This window comes from Vulpes vulpes, chromosome 7 (genome assembly GCF_048418805.1).
Source record: "Vulpes vulpes isolate BD-2025 chromosome 7, VulVul3, whole genome shotgun sequence".
Classification (NCBI taxonomy): Eukaryota; Metazoa; Chordata; class Mammalia; order Carnivora; family Canidae; genus Vulpes; species Vulpes vulpes.
In genome coordinates, this window is record NC_132786.1 from 103,380,039 (window position 1) to 103,403,208 (window position 23,170).

General features: G+C 40.2%; 1 protein-coding gene across 6 annotated transcripts in view; it reads right to left on the bottom strand.

Moving 5' to 3' along the window:
- Positions 1 to 255: 255 nt before the first annotated feature.
- OSBPL3 (oxysterol binding protein like 3) overlaps positions 256 to 23,170 on the bottom strand; it is a 179,531-nt gene continuing 156,616 nt past the window's right edge. For all 6 annotated transcript variants that reach the window (XM_072764574.1, XM_072764572.1, XM_072764570.1 and 3 more), the window contains 7 exons: positions 21,418 to 21,481; positions 18,013 to 18,091; positions 16,469 to 16,613; positions 13,447 to 13,591; positions 9,303 to 9,429; positions 8,043 to 8,165; positions 256 to 4,360 (listed from right to left, as the gene is read on the bottom strand). In XM_072764574.1, coding sequence (XP_072620675.1) covers positions 4,264 to 4,360; positions 8,043 to 8,165; positions 9,303 to 9,429; positions 13,447 to 13,591; positions 16,469 to 16,613; positions 18,013 to 18,091; positions 21,418 to 21,481 — 780 coding nt within the window. In that variant the 3' untranslated portion in view covers positions 256 to 4,263. The remainder of the gene's footprint in view (positions 4,361 to 8,042; positions 8,166 to 9,302; positions 9,430 to 13,446; positions 13,592 to 16,468; positions 16,614 to 18,012; positions 18,092 to 21,417; positions 21,482 to 23,170) is intronic.

A 23,170-nucleotide genomic window follows, 5' to 3' on the forward strand; every position in this document is an offset into this window, starting at 1 on the left:
GTAAACATAGGGCACTCCGTGGGAGGCATCTGGGACTCCAGCTGCCTCAGGTCCCTCCTCCAAAGCGCTGGGGGATCTACATTTGTAGTATGGCAACTTTAAACTCTTAGTTTATATCCCAGGGTGTTCTTATTTCAAATCTCTATCGCTTTAGATAACCAGGCGTGTTTCTTCAAAAGAGCCCAGCTTAGACTCTTGCTTTGTCCCCTTCAGCAGCCACTAAGACCCATTAACCAGCAAAAACAAAGACAAGGGTGACCCTTTTTCCAAGTTGTTTATTCACTGTCAACTAGCTACATGAGGAGGATAAACAAATTAGTAGGAGCTTTTGGGGGAGAATGGGGTATGGGTGGAGGGGTGGGATTTAAACAGAAAATAATCTTATACACAGCCAGAGAGAAGATTTACAGATATCCTGTTAAAAAAAAAAAAAAAAAAGTATCCTCTGAAGGTAATGGAGGAAGATAAAATCATGACTAAAATAAATTAGCAACTTCTTATCATTGTGTAACTCAAAACAAAAGTCTCAGAAAATGGTTTCCATTTTCTGTCATGATTTACAGATACTTCTGTGATAAATATTTCCAACACAGAAAAATAACGACTAACACCAAGTAATAGATTCTTACAATGCAGAAGGAAGCTGAGTGCATGAAAATAGCTATCATCTGGTAGCAAAAATAGATTTATGCCAATGTTAATATCAAAATTAAAGACATTCAAATAAATAATGCCAATGCACTGAAACTATTATTCCCAAACATCATAAGAACAACTTTATTGCTCCTACCCATAACTAAGAGGTCTGAGGAAATTCCATGATAGCTTGAGGGCATAATATAACTCGTTGAATATGTAGGAGGCCTGCCACAAGGTTCAAGAGCCAAATAAAAACTTGGTTATTTTGCTTTTCAGATTGACACGGTTAATAGCAGGATAAGACCATTCATCATAAATCTGGAAAATACAAGAGGAGGGAGAGTCCTCGAAGCCCAAGCAAGTGATTTACTGGAAGTAAATTAAAAGCAGAATATGAGAAAAGCAGCAGCTCAAATGAAGTAAACATTAAGAACTTTTTTTAACTTGTTATGTTTTTTCTCTTCCAGAGACTCCCACAGGAAGCACACAAAGATCCTGGGCAATCCGGGCACTCTAGGGACTTGATAGAGACCTGGACTCTTGTCCTAAAGTGAACTCTATCTGCTTAGTTGGTATCAGAACCAGGAACACCTGGGTGGCTCAGCGGTTGAGCATCTGTCTTTGGCCCAGGGCGAGATCCTGGAGACCAGGGATCGAGTCCCACATCGGGCTCCCTGCATGGAGCCTGCTTCTCCCCCTGCCTGTGTTTCTGCCTCTCTCTCTCTCTCTCTCTCACGAATAAATAAATAAAATCTTAAAAAAAAAAAAAAAAAAAAAGAAAGAAAGAAAAAGAAACATGCTGCCTTCTGGGAGGTGAACCGCATAGAGAGCTGCACTGTGATTTTGATTATGACATTTGACTCAGGGTGATCCCAGCCTCTGCTCTGGGGCCTGCAGAGGGAAGTGACCTGCTGCCTGGCTCCATGGGACACTGCTGGCTTCTTCCTGAATGCATCTCCTACAACTTGGGGTGATTGATAGTGGCCACGGGCACATCTGAAGTACAACATGGTTGACTGCACAGAGTCCCATTTCCAAGTATATATATAAAATTCACCATAAATTTGGGATAGAATAATCAGGAATAAAATGGAGGCTAAAACATGAATCTCAGCGCAGTGAATGCAATTATTTCACTGGGATTTTAAAATCCAGAAAGTTAAATTCTATCTCCCTTCATCCCAAAGAATGCTACCATGTTTCTGTTTTCTTTGTCCCCAAAATATAAAATGCCCTTGAACTACAAATTAGATGGGAGGGTGCTTTTGAGAATAGGGACTGAAAGGAAGAAGAAGCATTTCCCCCTCCAGGTAGTTTTGAGACTCTAACAGGATGCATCCCTAAGCTGTTTACATTTCAGAAAAGCCCTTCATAGGGCTGGTACTCACTAGTAGCTTTTTAAGTCTGCATACAGTCCCATATCATATTCTAATTTATCCCCACTTCCATCTCAAATAAGATGACTACGAAGGTGGTATTTGGTCCATTTGTCCTTGTGATTCCAAAATAAAACATAAGGTCAACTGAGATAACAGCAGTGGGACAATTTTTTAAAATTTCCAAATATGTATAACAAAGCTACATCCATTCAGGCTGCATATCTTGCTTGTGTTGTGGGTTTTTTTGGTTTGTTTCTTTGTTTTTTGTCTTTTTTTTTTTTTTTTTTTAGCCAGCCTCTGGAGGAGGCCCATTTAATAGTCAATATCGCTAAGAGTCTACATTTTCCTTCACAATGTGAAAACTAGATTTGTTTTCCCCTTGAGCATCCTTAAATCTACAGCCTGCTTTTCCTGTCTGTGGAGAATTTGGATACACACTTGAAAAGAAAAGAACAAAAAAAAAAAAAAAAAAAAAAAAGAAAGAAAAAGAAAAGAAAAGAAAAGAACAAAGCACATACCAAAGAATTGGACTGTGTCATTTAAACTGCTTAGAAATGGAAATGATATTCACATTGTACTCATCTTGACTTCTTGATATGGAAGGAATGGATGCAATATTTAATGAGCCATTTATTGTCTTAAAAATGCTACTCACTTGCAGATTTCCAAAAGGCTGCTAACTCCATTTTGAAAATGCAATGCTGTCCGACTACTTGGTTATTTGGTGTGACACTGAAAAAAATCATGCGTTTTTTCCCTTTACTTATTCTACTTTTCATTCATAGAATTCTATATGCTCTGGAATTATTTAAGTATCTGTAAGTGTTTTCTGGAGAAATCTTTTTACTACACCATTATACTTGATATTCCATAGGATTGTTATGGACATGAGAGCAAAAGGCTTAAAAATCAGGCTTTGGTTTTAATGTAATCTGGGTAGAAGATGGCATTGCTTTGATAACACACTTCGACTGCTGCATAAATTGTGTTTTTGTACTTTAAAGTAACATATTTAAAAAGACAAAGTTTCCCCTTTCAGTAGTTATAATCTGTATTACTCAAGACTGCTGCAAAACTCACAAAAGAGTGAAATGAGTAAGAAGAAAGTATAGGGAAGAGATAAGACAAAGCGTTATCAGAACACAACACAAAGGAAGGACATGAATTCTCTACATTTGTCTATAAGGCAGACGGTCAAACTTTTTATACAAGATCTAAATTACGGTGTTATTAAGAGGTAGAAAATACCAAAACAGTATTTAAGAAAAACTTGTTATTTAAAATAATCAGTTATTTTGCTAAACCTTTAGAAAGTCAAACTGCAGTGTGGAATGTACTGTATGTTTTATGCTAAACTGGAACATTCCACACTCAACAGAGCTAGAGTAAAGGGTGGGGAACCTAGTGCGGGGTGGGGTGGGGGTGGGGGAGGGAGTGGGAAGCAAAAAAGTTAACTTGTCAAGAATTCAGTTCTCACGAAGGAGAATCTCCTACTGGATCTCTGGGATGCCACTCTAGCATTTAATTAATGGGAATTTGTCAGATTAATGACAATTTCTCTGAGTAACAGGGTACAATTTTGCACATAAGGCAATAAAACTCTAGGGAGGGATGAGCTCAAATGCTTCCTCCTCTTCAGGAAGGTGCCACATCTATCTGATATAAAAACATACATTCCACTAATCTTATGCCATCCTCCCAACCACCAAAATGCAAATGCAAACATTCTTCAGACTCCAGCACCAGCAGAATTGTTCTGTATGAGCAATTCAAGAGCTGTCGGAGGCAAAAAGATATCTGAGCTACCAAATTAAACTTGGGTAGCTTACGCATGAGTGAGTAACCCTGCGTATTCTTATTTCTTAATGCACCTGGGAGAGATAAATTTTTTTCTCCAACACAATTTTATAAGGCATAAATTTAATTTGAATTTTCCTAACCTTTGGAAAATTAGTGTTAAAGCTGCTTTTTTTTTAACCCACACATTAACATTCAATCTTTCATTTTATTAAATAGTTTATATATAAAATGAAATATCAAGGTGTTCTACATTCATATAAACAATCATGATAGCATTTGAAATTGTAAAGAAACCTACTGAAGAAAATACATAAATACTTACAATGCTAAGCTAAGCACAGGTGATCATTCTAGATAATTTCTCCTAAATACATAGACACAGGTTTGTGGCTTTGGAAAGCAAACACAGGAGAAGTCTAAGGGTGCATCATTCTTCTTTCCTTCTTCACCACAAGACAGGATGGTCCAGTTTGGAAAAACCAAGATCTTTTCTAAGTTCTAAATAGGTACCATTGCTCACCCAGGAGTCATCACTGGATTTCCTGTGAAAGAGAAAAGAATTTCTTGAAGGTTATTGAGAATATTGTCACATTATCTCTTTATCTCCTTTCTTTTTCCCCAACCCTGGGCCTGGCTGTCTTTCTCATAGGCTTACAATAGCCCTGACAGTCTCCTAAGGGAACTGTGAGGGAACAGGAAGCCTGGAAACCAGGCTTTGTTACTCCTAGCTTTGCCTTCTCAAACTCAGAGGCTGTGAAAAATGGTGCTTCCAAGAGAAGCATGGATAAGGGAAGAGTCTGTCATACACAAAACACGGCTGGAAAGAAGGCCACCACCTTGGGTGTGACTATGTAAAAGCTGCAAATCAACCAGGTGGTTGATACCAAGTTACAAGTTCACGTTTAAAACAAAAGGAATTGGAAGACATAGGAGTCAGGAGAGAATAGCCTTGGTTTACTTTCTTTGAGTAGATAATATAATAAATAGATAAAAATTCAAAAGCTACAAAAGAGTGGATAGCTAAAAGTTTTCTTTCTATTCTTATCTCCCAGACTCCCAGTCCTTTTTCTTCAGAGGCAATGATCTTATAAGCTTCACTCTTTCAGAGAAATTTCATGCACGTGTGAACATGCGTTCATATACATACACGGTCTCTCCTATTTTTTACACAATGACAGCACCGTATGGTGTCCTACCCTTTGAATTTTTGGCATAACAATATCTACTGGAGATCATTTTCCATTGTCACAATAGAGTCAACAAACTATAGCCCAAGGGCCACATCCAGCCTTCTGCCTACATTTGTAATATTGTTTTTTTTTAATTGAAGTATAATTAACATACAGTGTTATATTAGTTTTAGGCGTACAACATACTGATTCAACAATTCAATACATGTCATTCTATCAGTGGTTACCATACATTATTACAATATTATTGACTATATTACCTATGCTGTGTTTTTCATCTCTGTGGCTTATTTATAGCTAGATCTCCTTTAATCTTACTACCTTTTTATTGGAATATGACCACACCCCTTCATTTAGCTATTGTGTTTGGCTGCTTTTATGCTGCCCAGTGGGCCTGGGTAATTACTACTAAGACCTCACGGCCCACAAAGCTAACAATATTTACCATTTGTCTTTTATAGGAAGAGTTTGGTGACTCTGGCAATAGGGAATCCTAATTTCTTTTTAAAGAATTGCATGATATTCCACTGGAGAAATGGACCACAATTCAACAAGTACCTCACCAGTGAGACTTAAGGAGGTTATTTTTAATCTCTAGCTACCACAAACATATGTTACTAATGTGACAGACATTTAACAGTATGTAATTTTATATGAGTGAGAACAGTTACATTAAAAATTAAAAAAAAAAAAAATTCTTGTTAAGTAGGGACGCCTGAGTGGCTCAGCGGTTGAGCACCTGCCTTTGGCCCAGGGCCTGATCCCTGGGTCCCAGGATTGAGTCTCACATAGGGCTCCCTGTGGGGAGCCTGCTTCTCCATCTGCCTAGGTCTCTGCCTCTCTCTCTCTGTCTCTCGTGAATAAATAAATAAAATCTTAAAAAAAAAAAATCCTGTAAGTAGAACTGCTATGTCAAAGAATATGTGCATTTGTAATTTTGTCTCATATTTCATGTTTTAGAAGCAAAAGTGGATAGTGCCTGCTTTCCCATGCTCTCAGGAACACAGATTTTTGTCATGCTGGTTTCCTTCTTCTAATAAAGAGATATGTCTAAAATGAACCAGTCTGCATTTCAGATACTTTACTATGACACAAGGAGCCTCACTCTGTCCCAATTCTAGTTTCTACTTGAAATTCCTGCTGATGCTTTCTTTGTTCCTACAGGCCTCTCTGTCACCTCTTTGCCAGGACCACTACTCCTGAGGATTCTTTGCCTTTTTTCCAGCTCTTTATTTGCTGAATCCAATACTCTGAGAATTTCATAGACAATCACAAGGAAAAGGAGCTGTGGCCACCTGACTGCAGCTGTGTTCAGTCCTTTTCCATTCCATTCTAGGTGGTTGCAACAACAGCCTAAATAAGGTTTTATATTTTGCATTTAAATATTAATTCATTTCCCATAGAGTTCCACAGACTTTGTGAAGTTATTTTTGATGCTTTCACATTAGGTTGAATTGATGAATCTCCCTACCTAGTTCTTGAGACAGCTTAGTTACCTGCAAGTTTTAATGATCCTAAAAAATACTGCAATGAACATCTTTATAAATGTAGACTTCCTTGTTCAAAATGACACTAGATGAATTATGAAAGAAAAAAAAGAACTGACCTACTTAAGGGTATATGTGTATATCTACCAATTGATCAGTAAATCAACGGATCAATCTGTTAATCCATCCATTTATCTCTCGCCTTTTTTTTTTTTTTAAAAAGATTTTATTTATTTATTTGAGAAAGAGAGCAGAGAGCACAAGGGAGGAGTGGGAGTGCACAGGGAGGGGGAAAAGCAGGTTCTCTGCTGAGTGGGCAGCCAGATGCAGGGCTTGATCGCAGGACCGCAGGATCATGATCTGAGCCAGAGGCAGACGCTTAACCAATGCCCCTATCTCTTGCCGTTGAAAAAAAAAAAAAAAAAGTTTAAAGTGTCTTGTTTTTAAAGTATTTAAACAGAGTCATGAATATTTTGGGATGAAACTCTGGCCAGTTGAATAATCTTCATTTGCTTGTAACCTGAGTTTGTGGAAATGATCAGAAGGGATCTGAAAAAATTCACATTGGTTCCAGGGGAAAAAAAGCATTATATTTTAGAGATAAAACATTATTTGTTGCTATTTTGCCATTTTGGAACACACACTTTATTGCTGCTGCTGCTGCTGCTGCTAGATTAGTAGCTAATTCCTGTTGTCCACTAAAACACAGTGACAACAACAAAAAACCCCTTGAAACAACAAAACCCAGGCTGCCCTGAAAGTATGCCTGAGGTGGAATGGGTAGGGCAAGAATCTGCTGCTCTTCTATATGGGCCTGGTTTAATGTTGATTTTTATTTATTTATTTATTTTAATTAACAACAACAAAAAAAGCCTCTAAAACCATACAGAGCCCTGGCTTATAGGCAGGAGGGCCAAGCCCTGGTCCAGGACATCTGACTTGGGCCTTCCATAGATCACCTATGTTCCCCGGGCCTCTGTTTCTTCTCAGTTAGTATAAAAGAAGGGGTGAAGGGCTGATGATCTGTGATGCTCCTTCTAAATGGTTAAGTCGATTTTTAACAACACCTTTAATGGCAAGTTATTTTAAAATTAATAAAAGGGGCACCTGGGTGGCTCAATCAGTTAAGCATCTGCTCAGGTCATGATCTCAGGGTCCTGGGATCCAGCCCCACGTCCAGCTCCCTGCTCAGCAGGGAGTATGCTTCTCACTCTCCCTCCGCCTGCTGCTCCCTCTGCTTGTGCCCTCTCTCTTTCTCTCCCTGTCAAATAAATAAATAAATAAATCTTCAAAAAAAATTTTTTTTTAAACTAAAATTAATGGTAAATGTTCCCAGTCCAAACTGCAGTGCTTTGGAATGAATCAAGCATTAGATCACTTGCAAGTTCCATGTTCCAGAGGAGAGGTTTTGGCACTCTGAAGCAGGAGAGACCCCCACAACGCTCGCATATGGGGAGGAGACGCCCCCTCCCTTTCCGTCCCTGTGAACCAAAGCCTCAGGAGTCATCAGTCCCTGCCAACCCAGGACCCACGTGACGTGCATGCACCTGAAAAACCGTGGCTGGTGCTCCACGCTGTTTTCTTCCAAGACCCGCCGCCTCTCTCGCTGCAGCTGCTCAATCCTCTGCTTTTGTATTTCAGCTTCTTCTATATTCCCTTCTTCAAGGAACCTGGGGCATTAAAGGGGAAAATAATACAATACAAATTCCAAGAAAATATTGTAATCACGACTACTAGAACTATGTTTCTAGGATTGGAGATTCAGTCCACTTCCCTAATCATCAGGCCCCTCTCCAACCCTAAAGATAGTATTTTGTGGTACTTAGTGACATAGTATTTGTTGAACTGGTGGTACATAATGGTTCAAAAAATTCTATCTATAAAAAGGAATTTGTCCCTTTTGTCCCTGTCTCTCATCCCACCATGCCTTTTTCCAGGAGCTGCAGAGCGCATCAAACTGTTGAGTCTGATAGGTTAAGAATTAATATGTCAACATGCTTTTAAAAATATGTATTTCTTTCAGTGAGACTGAGCATCTTTTCATATGTTAAAGGGACAGTTGCATTTCCTATTTCATGAGCAGTTCATTTTCCTATGTCCATTTTTTTTTAATGAGTTGATCTTAATTTTTGGAACCAATTCATGAAATAAGTCGCAAATATAGATTTCTCAGTTTGCCAGTTATGTCATTGATTCTGGGTATGTATATATACATGTGCATATATGTATATACACATCTTTAAAAATATGAAAATATATATATAATATACAAAAAAAATAAAAATATATAAGTATGAGTGTATATGTAGTATATATGTTACTTTGTCATGAAGAGGGAGTCTCTTTCCTTCTGGGTGGGCAGAGATAATTATTTCCATTTTTCAGAATAAGAAACTGAGACTAAGAAAGATTACATAGCTTATTGTCAGCAAATGTAGGATCAGAAGTTAGATTTTTACACACTAAAATAACTTAAATCTGAGGTTATAAGGGAGTTGGGTATCCTTCACTCTTTCAGATACACGGAAGTTCTATATTATTGGATGCAATAAAACTCTTAAAAGTAAACACTTTTTTTGGGATATTTCAGTAGAATCAAGGCTCTACTGATGAATAAAGGTCAGGCCACATGTAGAATTAAGCTGGGTTCCACTATTTCCATGACATGATTGCTTAGAGTCCCCCTAGATCTCTACTGCTGATGACACCATCTCTCGGGTGCCTCTGGTGGTCTGGGAGTTGTTAATAAGATTTTTCATAAAGAGTTTTACATCTCTGGAGATAAAGATCTTTTAAAAAGTACTTACCTTTGGTCTGGTCTAAACCGAGTGTCAGTAGGTGGTAATAAAGGCTTTGAAAATGGATCCATTTCATTTAATTCTAGTGCAAATTGTGTGAAGCCATAATATTGCTCGTAGCCTTTTGGCATGGGGTCTAAAAGAAAAAGAAAGCATTCATCTCTAACTTGCTTTCATTTACATTATATTTTAATTCCTTCACCTTTTTCATCTCAGACCAGCTATAATTTTTCTCTCTCAGTTTTAAATTCCTCCATTTCTATTAAAGTATTCTGGCTATCAAACTGGTGGTGACCATTCTTGTATAAATCTTTTTCTCCAGAAGTTTTCTTCTACCTACAAGGATAAGACCTCTTTTGTGTGGTCATATAGGGAATTTATGTAATGCCATGAAGTTTTTATACTGTGTAAGCTATAAAAAAAGTTTGTTACAAAAATAAACATGTTAAAAAGAACTCTGGATCCATTTTTTTCCTGACTAACAAGACTCTCACCCTGGAGAATTGATTTTTCATTTAAAAGATGTCAAATCCTCCTGGAACTCTGTCTAGTTCCTAGAATAGTGCTGAACCCATAGCAAGTGGTCAATGCTATTCTTTACTTCCATTCCTGCCCCCCCTTTTGTTTTACCAACTCTTGTCCCTGCAAATCTTATATATTTAAATTTAAATCTAGTTCAGCAGAAGCCAGGAATAAACAGGGATTAAACCAGCAGAGAAATGCTGCCTGATGTAAAGAGTACAGAGAAAATGGAACCGAACGAAGTAAGGCTGTTGGGCTACTGCCATATACAGGATGGGACCCTGGAGCTGTCCGGCTGCAAACACGGATTATCATTCAAGAAAAGGCAAGAATGAATGGGAAGGTGATTCAGAGATCATTAGTGCTGCCCTTCCCACCACAGGCCCAGACTACACAGGCCCAGGGGGGAAGGCTGCTTCCACCTTTCAAAGGGTGGGGCCACTGGTGGAGTTTCAACTTGCCATGCTGCCACCACCCAGAGCCTTAGGGACCTTGGGACAGAGCCACTGCCCCAACGGATCTGGAGGGCGGGGCACTGAGCCAAAAAATATCATCTGCTGTCTTAGGATCTAATGGCATTTGCTTTACTGGGTTTTGGACTTACCTGGTACCCATCGTCCCTGTCTTATGCCTCCTTTTTTGGAATGAAAATGTCTATCCTATGCATGTCCTGCCATCGTATTTAGAAGCACATTTTGGCTTTATGGGTTCACAGCTAGAGAAGATGAATTATACCTCAAGTCTCACCCATACCTCATTTAGATGATATTTAGCAGAGACTTTGGATTTTAGACTTTAGAGCTGATGCTGGAATTAGTTAAGAATTTGGGGGCTGTTAGGATGGAATAAATATTTTACATGTAAGGAGGGTGTGGCTTTGGGGGGCCAGGGGCAGTGTTACAGACTGAAGGTTTGTATCCTTCCAACATTCATACATTGAAGCCCGACCCCTTCACATGGCTGTATTTGGAGAGGGAGCCAAAGAAAGTCATTAAGGTTAAATAAGGTAGAAAGGGTGCAGCCCTGGTCTGGAGGCTGTCTGCAAGCCAAGAAGAGGCTCTCCCCAGAGCCCAAATTTGCCAGCACCTTGATCTTTGATTTTCCAGCCCCTAGAGCTGTAAGAAAACACATTTCTGTTGTTAAATCATCCAGTCTGGGACACCTGAGTAGGTCGGTGGTTGCCTTCTGCTCAAGGCGTGATCCTGGAATCTCTGGATCGTATCCCACATTGGGCTCCCTGTATGGAGCCTGCTTCTCCCTCTGCCTGTGTCTCTGCCTCTCTCTCTCTCTGAGAGTCTCTGAGTGTCTCTCATGAATAAATAAAATCTTAAAAAAATAAAATAAATCATCTGGTCTGTGGTATTTATTATAGCAACCCTAGTGGACTAATCCAAGTGTATTGTCTTAACTTGAATCCCAGCTAAAAATCAACCTTTTTTTACGCTTTTTTTTATATTGGGTAAACCAAATGTAGACCAATAAAATCCACTTCTAGCCTTACCAGGCAGGCATTGCTTTCACATACAAATACAAACACTTTCCACGAACTGTTCTGTAGACCCAGTTTTCCAAGCTTAGGGAGTCCTTTCTGTCTAATTTAAAATCTAATCTGCTGTGTATCCTAGTCATGAAAATAGCAGCAAAGCTTCCTATCGTGCATTCAAAAATCCAGCCCAGTCTCCCAACCACCAGAGTGAAGACAGTGCTTCTTCTTGAAGATGGGCCAGCGACTCTTATAGCCAAGGCAGAAACACAAAGTCAGTGAGCAACAACAAGAAGCGTAACAGCTCACACCGTGTGCTTTGTCAATGTGCTACTTTAAATCCCAGAGACAATGGCTGTTCTCATCTCTGATACACACTTTAAGCAAAGGATAGTTGAGTGTCTCTCTGAACTTCAAAAGCTAGGAAGGTGGCCACTGGTGCCAATTCATTCTGGCTTCAAGGCTACCTCTGTGACAGTAGATGATACGTGGCTGCTACCTAGCAAAAGAGACACTGTTGGTTGCTTACCCTACAGTTATTTCCTTTTCTTACTTGCTAATGGGAAACTGATCTGTTCAAGTGGCATTGTGTCCTCCCTAGGGAGTGAATCTTCTTCTTCTTTTTTTCTTTTTTTTAAGATTCTATTTATTTATTCATGAGAGACACAGAGAGGCAGAGACACAGGCAGAGGGAGAAGCAGGCTCCCTGCAGGGAGCCCAATGTGGGACTCGATCCCAGGACTCCAGGATCATGCCCTGGGTTGAAGGTGGTGCTAAACCGCTGAGCCATCCGGGCCAGCCCCTAGGGGGTGAATCTAAGCCCACCTGAATCTATACTGCCTATCCAGTTGCCCATGACTGACTCAAGCATGGGTTTGGACCCACTTGAAGCTGACAAAACTTAATGACACATTTGCTGGGGAATCCTAATAAATATTTCATTCCTGAAAAAAGAGAGGCACAAGAGAGGACAGTGCTTTTGTCCTTGCTTCTCCCCTGCCTAGTGAGCTGTCACATGAGGATAAGATAGTGAATCATGATAAATGTTTTACACCCATGAACAGAGACATCACTGCCATATTGGGAGTGGGAGAATGTGGTCTATGCTCTTGACACAGGTAACTTGCCTGTGTAGCAGCAACAACTTGCCTATGTAAGGCCATCCAACTACCCGCCCCCCCTTCCTGGTTAAGTAATAGCACACATCCTAATGGTTTAAGTCACTATTAGAATGGTTTGTTGTTGTTGTTGTTGTTGCTTTATTTTGATCAGCCTAAAGTGTGCTAATGGTGGTATCTCAGAAAAATAATTTATAATATGGCCAAGACTTGGCGATACACTTTTCAGATTAGAAGATGGAAAAAAGTCTTAAAATGTTTGGGGGGACATGTTATGAAGGTTTGGCTTCCCTGGCCCTTCTCCCCACAGCTGCTTCAAGGGCTCAATATTTTTCCTAGAATTACAGGAGAGATCAGAGTGGCTGATGGTATTGGGTGAATCTGGGAGACCCCTCACTTTGGAGAAGCCCCAAGTCACTCTTCTTGTCTAGTAACACTTTTCTCTTTATTTATTCCTACTCTAGAATGACCTCTTGTACTTCACCGACACTCCTTCTCCATACTCAGGGTAGGCACAGGAGTGACATGCGGAGCCTGGAAGATTTCCTCGGAGACAGTGACCATGGATTGGCAATGGCTCTGTCCTAGGATTAAGAACCTAGGAGACCAATTGAGGTGTGGATAAGCAGGAAGATGAGTCAGATAGGATTAGTGAATGAAAGAAGGGCTGGTCTCTTGAACAGAGTTCAAAGGTGGGAAATGTCAGAAAGGGAGACAGAACATGAAGACTCCTAACTCTGGGAAGTGAACTGGGGGTGGTGGAAGGGGAGGAGGGCAGGGGGTGGGGGTGAATGGGTGACGGGCACTGAGGGGGGCACTTGACGGGATGAGCACTGGGTATTATTCTGTATGTTGGCAAATTGAACACCAATAAAAAATAAATTTATTATTTAAAAAAAGCAAAAACAAAAAAACAAAGCAGGTAGAGGCTGGAGACACAGGACTGTGGACACAGATGCCAGCCCCTCTGCAGTTCCTTTGGCCATGTCCGCCCACCCCCTGCCCAAGACTGATTAACCCAAATACTAACTCGCTCTCCAGACACAAGCGGATGAGGAGGAGCCACCGCAGTAGATGCTTTCATGCCACTTCCCGAATAGCCGATGCACCGCCTTTCCATTCTTGTCAAACACTGTACCTTCAATCTCACGAGCATTAGTGCTCCAGTATTTTGCCTATGATTCAAATGAGAGTTATCTGTTTAGTCCTTTGGAGTCAACTTATTACAGATACAAGAGAAAAAAACCCCTAGGAGTGATTCCACATTGCAATGAGTTTGCCAGTTCTGGGTTCTGGGCTTTTTTTTTTTAGTCATACTTTTAATGACTTAATAAAAATTAACACTAACCCTTTATTTATAGTTTGCAATGCAACAGCGTTTGTGAAAGATACAGGTTCCCCCCTATTTTTGCTACCTACAACATCAGAAGGAAAGGCTCAGGTCTCACACATTGGCCAAGTAATGTGGTTGGGTCCTAAGCCCCCTCCTCTGGCATAGCTGCTCCCTGGATGTCACTGCGGCTCTACTGCAATTGAAAAGTAACTCATATATATATATTTTTTCCCGGACAGTCTTTAGTAAACCACCAAAGGAGGCTCCTTTGTAAAGCACCCAATTTTCCATTTCTCTTATCATTTCTCCCCCAAACCAGATTTGTTCATCCAATCCCCTGGCACGTTATACAGCCCATATGTACCCCGTGGAGGGGTCCTGGTCTGAGAGCAGCTCAGCCCAGCGCAGCCCTGCGGGTTTCGTACAGTACCGCAAGGTGGCCAGCAGAGGGGGGTCTAACTCCCTAGAGTTGATTCTTCCCCAAGTCTCCCAATTACCTGGGCGCCCTAGAAAAATCTCTACGAAAGAATGGAAGGCATTACTTCATAAATCACAACTCCTAGTGCTATTTTCAGCCCAAACAGAATCCATATTTGGAAACCAATAAAGCTGAGCGGCACTTTGGGGCCACATTCCGATGGTCTAGTTTCCTCATTCTTTGTCTCTGGGGAAGATGGGAAGGAGAGAGCGCAGCAGCATCACAGAGCTGAAGCCCAAACCTCAACCTGAAGTCTCTACTCACATAAAAGTGGAGGAAAAGGGAAACAAATGCTGTCTAGGTTCGTAAGTTTATTCCAAAACAGGTGTCAGATTTTCTGTTACAGACATTTGCTGACCAATCCAATGCTGGCAATACCGTGGGATGCCCCAGAGGAAGGCAGTCATGCTCCCCTGGGAACGGGTGTATCTGCTTTTCAGATTCTCTCCCAACAGCAGAGGTACAGCCGATGTTCTAATTCCCTCCTCTCTCACAGCCACAGGAATCAATTCTCTTGCCCTAAGTGTGCAAGGACCAGGTGGGTGGTAGAAATGGGACTGAGCACCTTTCCTCGGGGAAGGTGCCGAGAAGTGGGTGCCCTCACGTGGACTGGGGGTGTAGATCCCCACTCCAGCTTGCCTTTTTCTTCTTTTTGCAGAGAGCCTGCATGAAGTTTGAGGCAGGTTCATTTTTATTTCACCCTAAACACTATTAGCTTTTTACCTGTCTACATCCCAGTCTGAATTAAAGGATATAAGAGAGATCCCAATCCACCTCTCTCCATAGTGTCCCCTAGTATCAATAGGTGGTACAGAGAAGCACTGCATGAAATTCCACAATTAGAGCCTAATCTCTCTGCTTATGATTTTGATCCTAATTAAATGCAAATATTCCTGTAAGACCATTTTAAGTACATGAAATTTTTAAGGGCAAGAGGAATCTAAGGGAATCGAAGCATTTGGAAAGGTAAGCAGACTATTCCATGCTTTTGCCTTTGGCCAATCTGTTCATTTATCCTATGAATGTTCATGAGCCTTTCCAGACATCAGCCTACAGCAGTGAGCAAGATTAGATCAGGCTTTTGCTTTTCCGGAGTCAGGGATGGTGAGGAGGTGCAGGGAACAGAAAATGAAAATACACAAGCAAACCAGCAGCGAGCAAGCTAACTATGGGGAGGAATAAAAACTCTGAAGAAAATGGGATATGACAGGAAGTAACTAACAAGGCAGGGCTGATGGTGGAAGGATCTGGGGAGAGGGGCTCAAGCAGAAGGAGGTGGAGTGAGAAAAGCCAGTGTGGTCAGAGGATGGTGGGGAGGGAAGGGGAAACGGGGTGGTGGGAGCTGAGGTAGGAGAGGAATGAGTGTGTGTGTGTGTGTGTGTACATACCTGTGCATGTACAGGTAGGTGTGTATGCATGTGTGCACACATGGGTATGCACTTAGAGCCATGCATAGGTGTGTTGCATGCACATATATGTGTTCACACACATGCATACTTGCAGGTGTGCATGTGTGAACATAAGGGCTGGGTGGGCAGTGTATACTGCACAGGGTCTTGTGGGCCACTGTCAGGAGGCAGGCTTTTATACTGGGAAAAATGAAAGTTGTTAGAGGATTTTTGTGATATACAGCATAACTTTCTTTTTTTAAATTCTAGTAAAATAGACATAACAAAATGGACCATTTTAACCATTTCTAAGCATATAATTCAGTGACATTAAGCACATTCAACATGTTGTATAACTTACATCATCATTATAAATTTCCAGAACTTTTTCATCTTCCCAAACCCCAACTGTGCATCCATTACACACTAACTACCATTACCCAATCCTCCAACTCCTGGCATCACCATTCCAATTTCTGTCTCTAGGAGTTCAACTGCTCTAGGTACCTCATATAATATGCATCCTTTTGTGTCTAGCTTATTACACTCAGCACATTGTCCTTAAGTTTCATCCATACTGTAGCATGATGAGTTATGTTTTAAGAGGGTCCCTTTGGCTGCTGTACTGAAAGACAGATCATTAGGGAGTATGAGTGGAAGGAGGAAGGCCAGAGCGGCCATGGCCCTGATCCAGGTGAGAGAGGTTGGCAAGGGGACACCAGGGAGACCCTGGCATTACAGGCCTGATGGTGCAAAGGGGAAGGTGAAAAGTTCCCTGAGATATCCTGTGCCCTCAAGCCCCAGCTCTGCCAAGGCCTTTCCAGGGTCAAGCTTATGGGGCCACTTGGGTTACCTTTATAAAATTCACTTTGCAGTGGCAGGAGTCATCATTCAGGTTCTTGATGACAATCTCTCCATAGTGCTCAATCCATCTCTGCCCACTTAAGATGTTATGGATGCAAGAGGTCACTTTGTTCCACTCAAAATGATCTCCAAAGCTAAAAAGGAGGAAACAGTGACGTTAACAATTCCCAGAAGAGACAGCAGTGAATGCAAACAAATATTGCTATTTAAAAAAATAAGTCACAGTGAATTACTCATTCCTCCATTTATGGAAGCAGCACTGACTGGGCGCCTAAGCCGTGCTGGGCTTTCAGAGCTTCCACTCTCCAAGGAGACATGCATGCCACAGAAGGCCACGGCAGCCAGAATCAGGCACTCTGGAAGCTGCCAGGGACCTTACCAGAAGCTGGTGAGCTCCTGGAAAAAACCACTCTCTCCTTGGAAAGAGGAGAAAACTGAGAGCCAGAGATGACTTGCCTAAGTCAGCAAACTGGAAAGAAAAGGGAAGAGGCAACGGGGAAGGTGTGGGGATCTTTTGCAATCTGCTCTCTCTCTACACACATACATACGTGCATACACACAGAGATATGTGTATGTGTATATGCAGAGCCATGCATCTACCTTATATATAAATCTTAAGATACACATATCTTAAATCTTCTCATAATGAGAAAGTATTCAGATGCTACTTACAGAGTCATACAACAGTTATGAGGATAATGGTAATGAGACCAAACACTTACATGACATAGACCCTGTGCTAAGTACTTTTTTTTCTATGCTTTACGTATATTATCTGTTTAATCTTCACAACAGCTCTGCGAAGTAGGTGGCTTGTTATTCCCATTTTATAGATGAGGGAACTAGTGATCAGAAGGGTTAAGTAACCTGCCCAAGGATCTGCAGTTAGTAAGCAGCAGTGAGCACATGAGTCCTGTTGGTCCTGTCCCAGGAGCCACCCTTAGAGCCAACTTGCTTTCTAAATGAGTATCAATAATTTCTGTTAGATCAAGATCATATTTTTCTTAAAAGGAATTTTGACAGTGAGATAGGACAACAAATGAAAGCAAAACTACCATTTTTAATTTTGTTAAAAGGGGAACTGAATTTTTAAAAAGCTTCTATTCAGGGAACTTTGGATTCCAGGTAGCATTCCTATTTGAAGGAAAGAAAATGTGAGCTTGTCAAAATGAGCTAAATTTGAACTTACTGTCAAACCAATTAAAAGAAAACAAACAAACAAACATGTACTCAATACCCTTGATGATAAATGGGAATGCCATTCTTAAAGCTATATCTTGGCCCTAAATTCTTTTTTTTTTAATTTTTATTTTTTATTTTTTTTATTTTATGATAGTCACAGAGAGAGAGAGAGAGAGGCAGAGACATAGGCAGAGGGAGAAGCAGGCTCCATGCACCGGGAGCCTGATGTGGGATTCGATCCTGGGTCTCCAGGATCGCGCCCTGGGCCAAAGGCAGGTACCAAACCGCTGCGCCACCCAGGGATCCCTTGGCCCTAAATTCTATACAGTTCTTAACCACAGAAGAACTTACGCTGGTAGAGTCACATGGGTCGTGCCAATGGGAACAATTTCCATGGATTTGCCCCAGAATTTGTTTTTCCATCTCACATCTGAAATGAAATACCAATTAGTACATATTTGGCAGGAGAGCTACATAGATCAAAGAATTCTTAGACTGGATAAATGATCAATCAGTATATAGAACAATCTTTTCATAATAAAATCCATTATCATATAGAATAACTTTTCATTCAGTATAAGTACCACTGAGTAGCTGGAACAGAATCAGGAAAACTAAAATTATAAGATAAAGTCCCTCCCTTTAAGAACTCACTGTACATAAGGCAGACAAAAGTGAAAACAAGTAATGTTCAAACAGAGAGCCACGGGCTATAACTGAGTATGTTGTAAGATGAAATGGAGCCAGAGACAGGAATGATCAGCATGCTTGGGGAAAGCATAAGGAGAGGCCTGTCTGAAGGGGCCACTTAGCCTGGGCTTTGAAGAATAAGCAGGAGTTCACCAGGCAGAGAAAAAGCAATATAAAGCAGAAGACAGCTTGTCCTAAGGGAGAGATGTATAAGAGAACAGGGTGTGCCTCTGTCTCATGGATCTTGGATTGTTTAGAAAGAAGAGCAGAGGAACAGATTGAGCACAAAAACAGTGGGCTCAGAAGCCAGGCTAAGAAATCTGGTTTACATGCACTAGGGGAAAATAAAATGTTTATTTAGCCAGAAAACTCATGTGATTAGATACAGACTTTGCAAAGATAATTGGGAGTAATATGGAGAATGGACCAGGAGCACAAGAGATGAGGAACAAAATGAGGAGTTACAAGGCTGCTGTAATTGTTCAAGGGATAAGTGAGGGTGAAGTGAACTGAGACAGTAGCAGATAGAAGGGAATGATCCCAGAACCATGAAAGACATAGAAATAGAACTAGTTCACAAATTAGATGCAGATTCTGAAAGACAGGGAGAATTTGTAGACGATTTCATATTTTTCTCATTTGCATAAGTAATGATGGCACCAACAAGGAGATCAAAATAGAAAAAGAATAGAATAGAAATAGAATTTTAGAAAGGATGGCAGAGACAGGTGATCCCTCTGACTGCCACATGACAATACACAGACCACAGGGGAGCAAAGGTAAAAGCAAGGATGCCAGTAGGGGGCCATGGCCATGACCCAGAAGAGTGATAGGGCTCGGACCAGGCAGCCCCTAGCCACATATACATGATTCCACTTTTATAAAATATCCAGAATAGGCAAATCTATAGATAGAAAGTACATGAGAGGTGGCCTAAGGGTGGAAGAGGTTGATGGAAATAGGAAGTTGGGGTAATGGGTGGGTATTGGTTAAAGGGAGTTCTTATTGGAATGATGCAAAAATTTTTTTTAAGATTTTACTTATTTATTTGTTTGTTTATTTAGAGAGCTCACATGGAGGGGGTGGAGCAGAGAGAGAGAGAGAGAGAGAGAGAGAGAGAGAATCTCAAGCATACCCTGCACTGAGTGCAGAGCCTGATGCAGGGCTCAATCCCATGACCCTATATTGTGGGGTTTATAATATACATAAATAAAATGTTATGTCCACAGTAGCACAAAGGTTAGGAGAAGGGAAGTGGAAGTATGCTTTTGCAAGTTTCTTATACTATTTGTGGGGTGGCATAATATTAATTGAAGACAGATTATGATATATTAAAGATACATAATACAAATCCTAAAGTAATAACTAAAAAATGAAACAGAGGTATAACGAATAGGTCTGCAAAGGAGATTTGATGAAATCATAGAAAGTACTCAGTCCAAAAGAAGGCAGAAAAAGGGGGAAAAAAAAGGGAGCAAAGAATAGATTCAACAAACAGAAAACAAATACTAAGAGGCCACATTAAACTCAATTACATCAAAAATCAAAATAAATGTAAATGGTCTAAACAACCCGATTAAAAGGCAGAGAAATGTCATATTGGATTAAAAAGCAAGATCTGGGAGTCATGAGCCTATGGGAACAGGTGGGATGGCCCAGAAAAGGCTGGTGAGAAAGAAAAGAAGGGGGCTAAGGAAAAACTGTTGTATAAGGTAAGGGGCACACAGAAACTACTTGGAGAAAATCCTTCCCATTACCTAATCTATAACTTAAAAATAAAAAGTGTTTATAGTGTCAATGACACTTAGTAATTAAAAGGTTAGAGGTCTTATAAGAATTATTCCCAGAGGGTTTCAGTGAAAGCTGGAGACATTTCTAATCAAGCTTCAATTCTAAACTTTAATAGCAAAGCTTCAGAAAAATTAATATGGTACTTGTAAATTACACTGGTAATATTGCCTCCAGAGCAAGGAACTGGGTAACTGGGGACCTGGGTGGGGGAAGGAACTTTTAAAAAAATATATTTTTTATTTATATGTTTTTATTTAAATAGTTATATATATTAAAATATAGATTATATATATTATAAATATATATATACTTTAAAAACTTAAATTTTATAGATTTTTAAAATTATTTTATTTTTTTAAGATTTATTTTTATTTATTCATGAGAGACACAGAAAGAGAGAGGCAGAGACATAGGCAGAGGGAAAAGTAAGCTTCTCTCAGGGAGCCCGATGGCAGCACTGGATCCCAGATCCTGGGATCACGCCCTGAGCCGAAGGCAGACGCTCAACCACTGACCCACCCAGGTGTCCCTATAGATTTTTTTTTTAAAGGCAAAGGTGTAACCTAGTGTTATCACTGTCAACAGAGAAAAATGCTTTAAAAACTGGTGTGTGCTCATTGTTTAAAGAGCCAGGATGCTCATATTTCCCTTGTATAGTACACTCTGCCTTTTGAATAAATATATTAAGTTAACAAAATTAATTAATCCATTTAGGAAACATTTGCTGTCTTACTTATTCTACAGAACAACCCACCCTCCAAAATACAAACTGAATATAGAGACAACCTCCAAACCAAAAAAAAAAAAAAAAAGAGTCAGAAATCTAAAATGTGCTGTCTAGAAAAAAATTAAAACTTTCAAAAGCAAAAAGAACTCTGTTGTCTAGACTCTGATAAACATCTGTAAATATTTAGTGTCTCTTGAAATACACATGGCATTAGAGAAATGTTACACAAGGAATTAGAGAAATGAAATACACAATGGATTAGAGAAAAAGTTACAGGAATAAATGGTGGTGGCCCAGACAGAGATGAAGAAATTTTTTTTAAAGGGGGAAACAACTAAATTATCCTTCTAAATCCTTATTTATGAAGTAGGCAAGTATCAGTAATTGTTCAGGGAGGAGAGGCAAGAACAGCAAGTGGTGCAGATCCATGCAACAGGGCCCAAGTCCGGGCCCATTTTTTACCTTAACAAGCATCTGCAGTAGTTCCTGAATGAAATAAATCTGACATTACAAAAGATGATGAAAGACTAAATACATGAGCACATTACCTTGCCAGAAAACAAAATTTCCAGACTCAGCATGACATGCAGAGATAGGTGGATGGTGGCTGACCTGATGGAAACAAAGGCCAGAAAATAAAAATTAATTCATTTTTGTGTCTCATGAAATCCTTTCCTTTGCCCTTGCCTTGAAAGTTAACACAGTGGGCAGCGTCTAAGTGAATGAAAACTTTAGCTTTCCTTCAACAAATCTGTCCTCAAGAGGGCGCTCCTGATACAGTCAGCCCCAATTTGTTCAAGTTCCTAAGGCCTGGGAAGATAGGAGGTGAATGAACTCACCAGTGAGGAAAAACTAAGAGAGGGAGACAAACTCCTAACTCTGGGAAACAAACAAAGGCTTGCTGAAGGGGAGGTGGGTGGGGGGATGGGGTACCTGGGTGACGGGCACTAAGGAGGGCACTTGATGGGGTGAGTCCTGGGTGTTATACTATATGTTGGTAAATTGAATTTAAATTTAAAAAATTTTTAAAGAAATTAAAAAAGAAAGAAAGAAAGAAATCAGGTGAATGGAAACCTCCAGAAGTGTGGGAAAAACAGCCAAGGGGCAAATGCTGAAGAGATAGAGACACATTTTGAAAGATATGAAAATGAAAGTAGGGTCAAGCAAGGAATGCCTGCTCTTAAACCATATAATCTGACAGTGGATACCAATGTAATAATCTCTATTAGCCGCTGTGAAAGTACCTGCAAATGTTTTAATTAAAATACCAGATAATAGATATTTTTAAATGCTACTCCTGAGCAATGCAAAAATGCTCTTGGCTCAGCAGGTTTTGCTCTCTTGAAAACCCTGCATTACAAAACTCAGCCCCTTTTCAAATCACCTGTAAGAACAGATCCAAGATAATTTTTTAAAAGAATAATGTTTCTATTTAAAAAAAAAAAAAGAAAGGGCCAAGCAGTTATTAAAGAAGCCATTAATCAACTGGTAACAAAAATATTTTATTCATTTTTTTGTCAAGATAAAAATATCTTGAGTAAATATGTAATTTTGTCCCAGGAAGGAGAATTCCTGTAATGGACACTGTCTCACATTTCCCTGTGTTTTGTCACTGGGGTCATTACTTCTGTTCTATTCACTAATGAAGAAGCTAATGAGAAAATGGTTCCTGAGTTGGATTTCTTCATTATCTTAGTAACTCAAGGCAAGTGAGTGGTGTCCGTACCATGATCATAATTCAGTACCAGTGAAACCAGAGTAATGTTACCAGCAGTGTTTCAAAATATCTCTGACTTAGCTGGCTCTTAGGAAAAGTATCTTACATTTAGAGCAGCCAGCCTAGCTAACTTCATATTACACAGGAGGAGACCAAAACCAGAATAATTCAGTAATGCTTCCTAAACACACCGACAGGGAAGAAACAAAGGTAAAACCCAGCATTTTGGGTTTACATCGGTGGTTTTCAGTGGGGAAGTGACACATCTTCAACCGTTCACCTTGCTCCGGACCCTCAGCTGTAATGAGGAACACAGTCTGGAAACCACTTTGTATGTGCCTGCCACTTTAGGTGGAGAATTCAAGGACAGGCTAATCTAGAATCGTGCCACATGCACATTTAACTGACGGAATTTTAACTGTACCAGCTTGATTCAAAGAAAAGTAGAGACAAAGATTTCAATAGTTCCATGCATCTTTCAGGTCTCAAAGAACACAAATGGCAGATCTGAGGTGGGAGATGTAAATTTGCTACCCCATGGATGGTTTTCATTCCCATAGGCCTCTTAAGAACGTAGCCTCTCT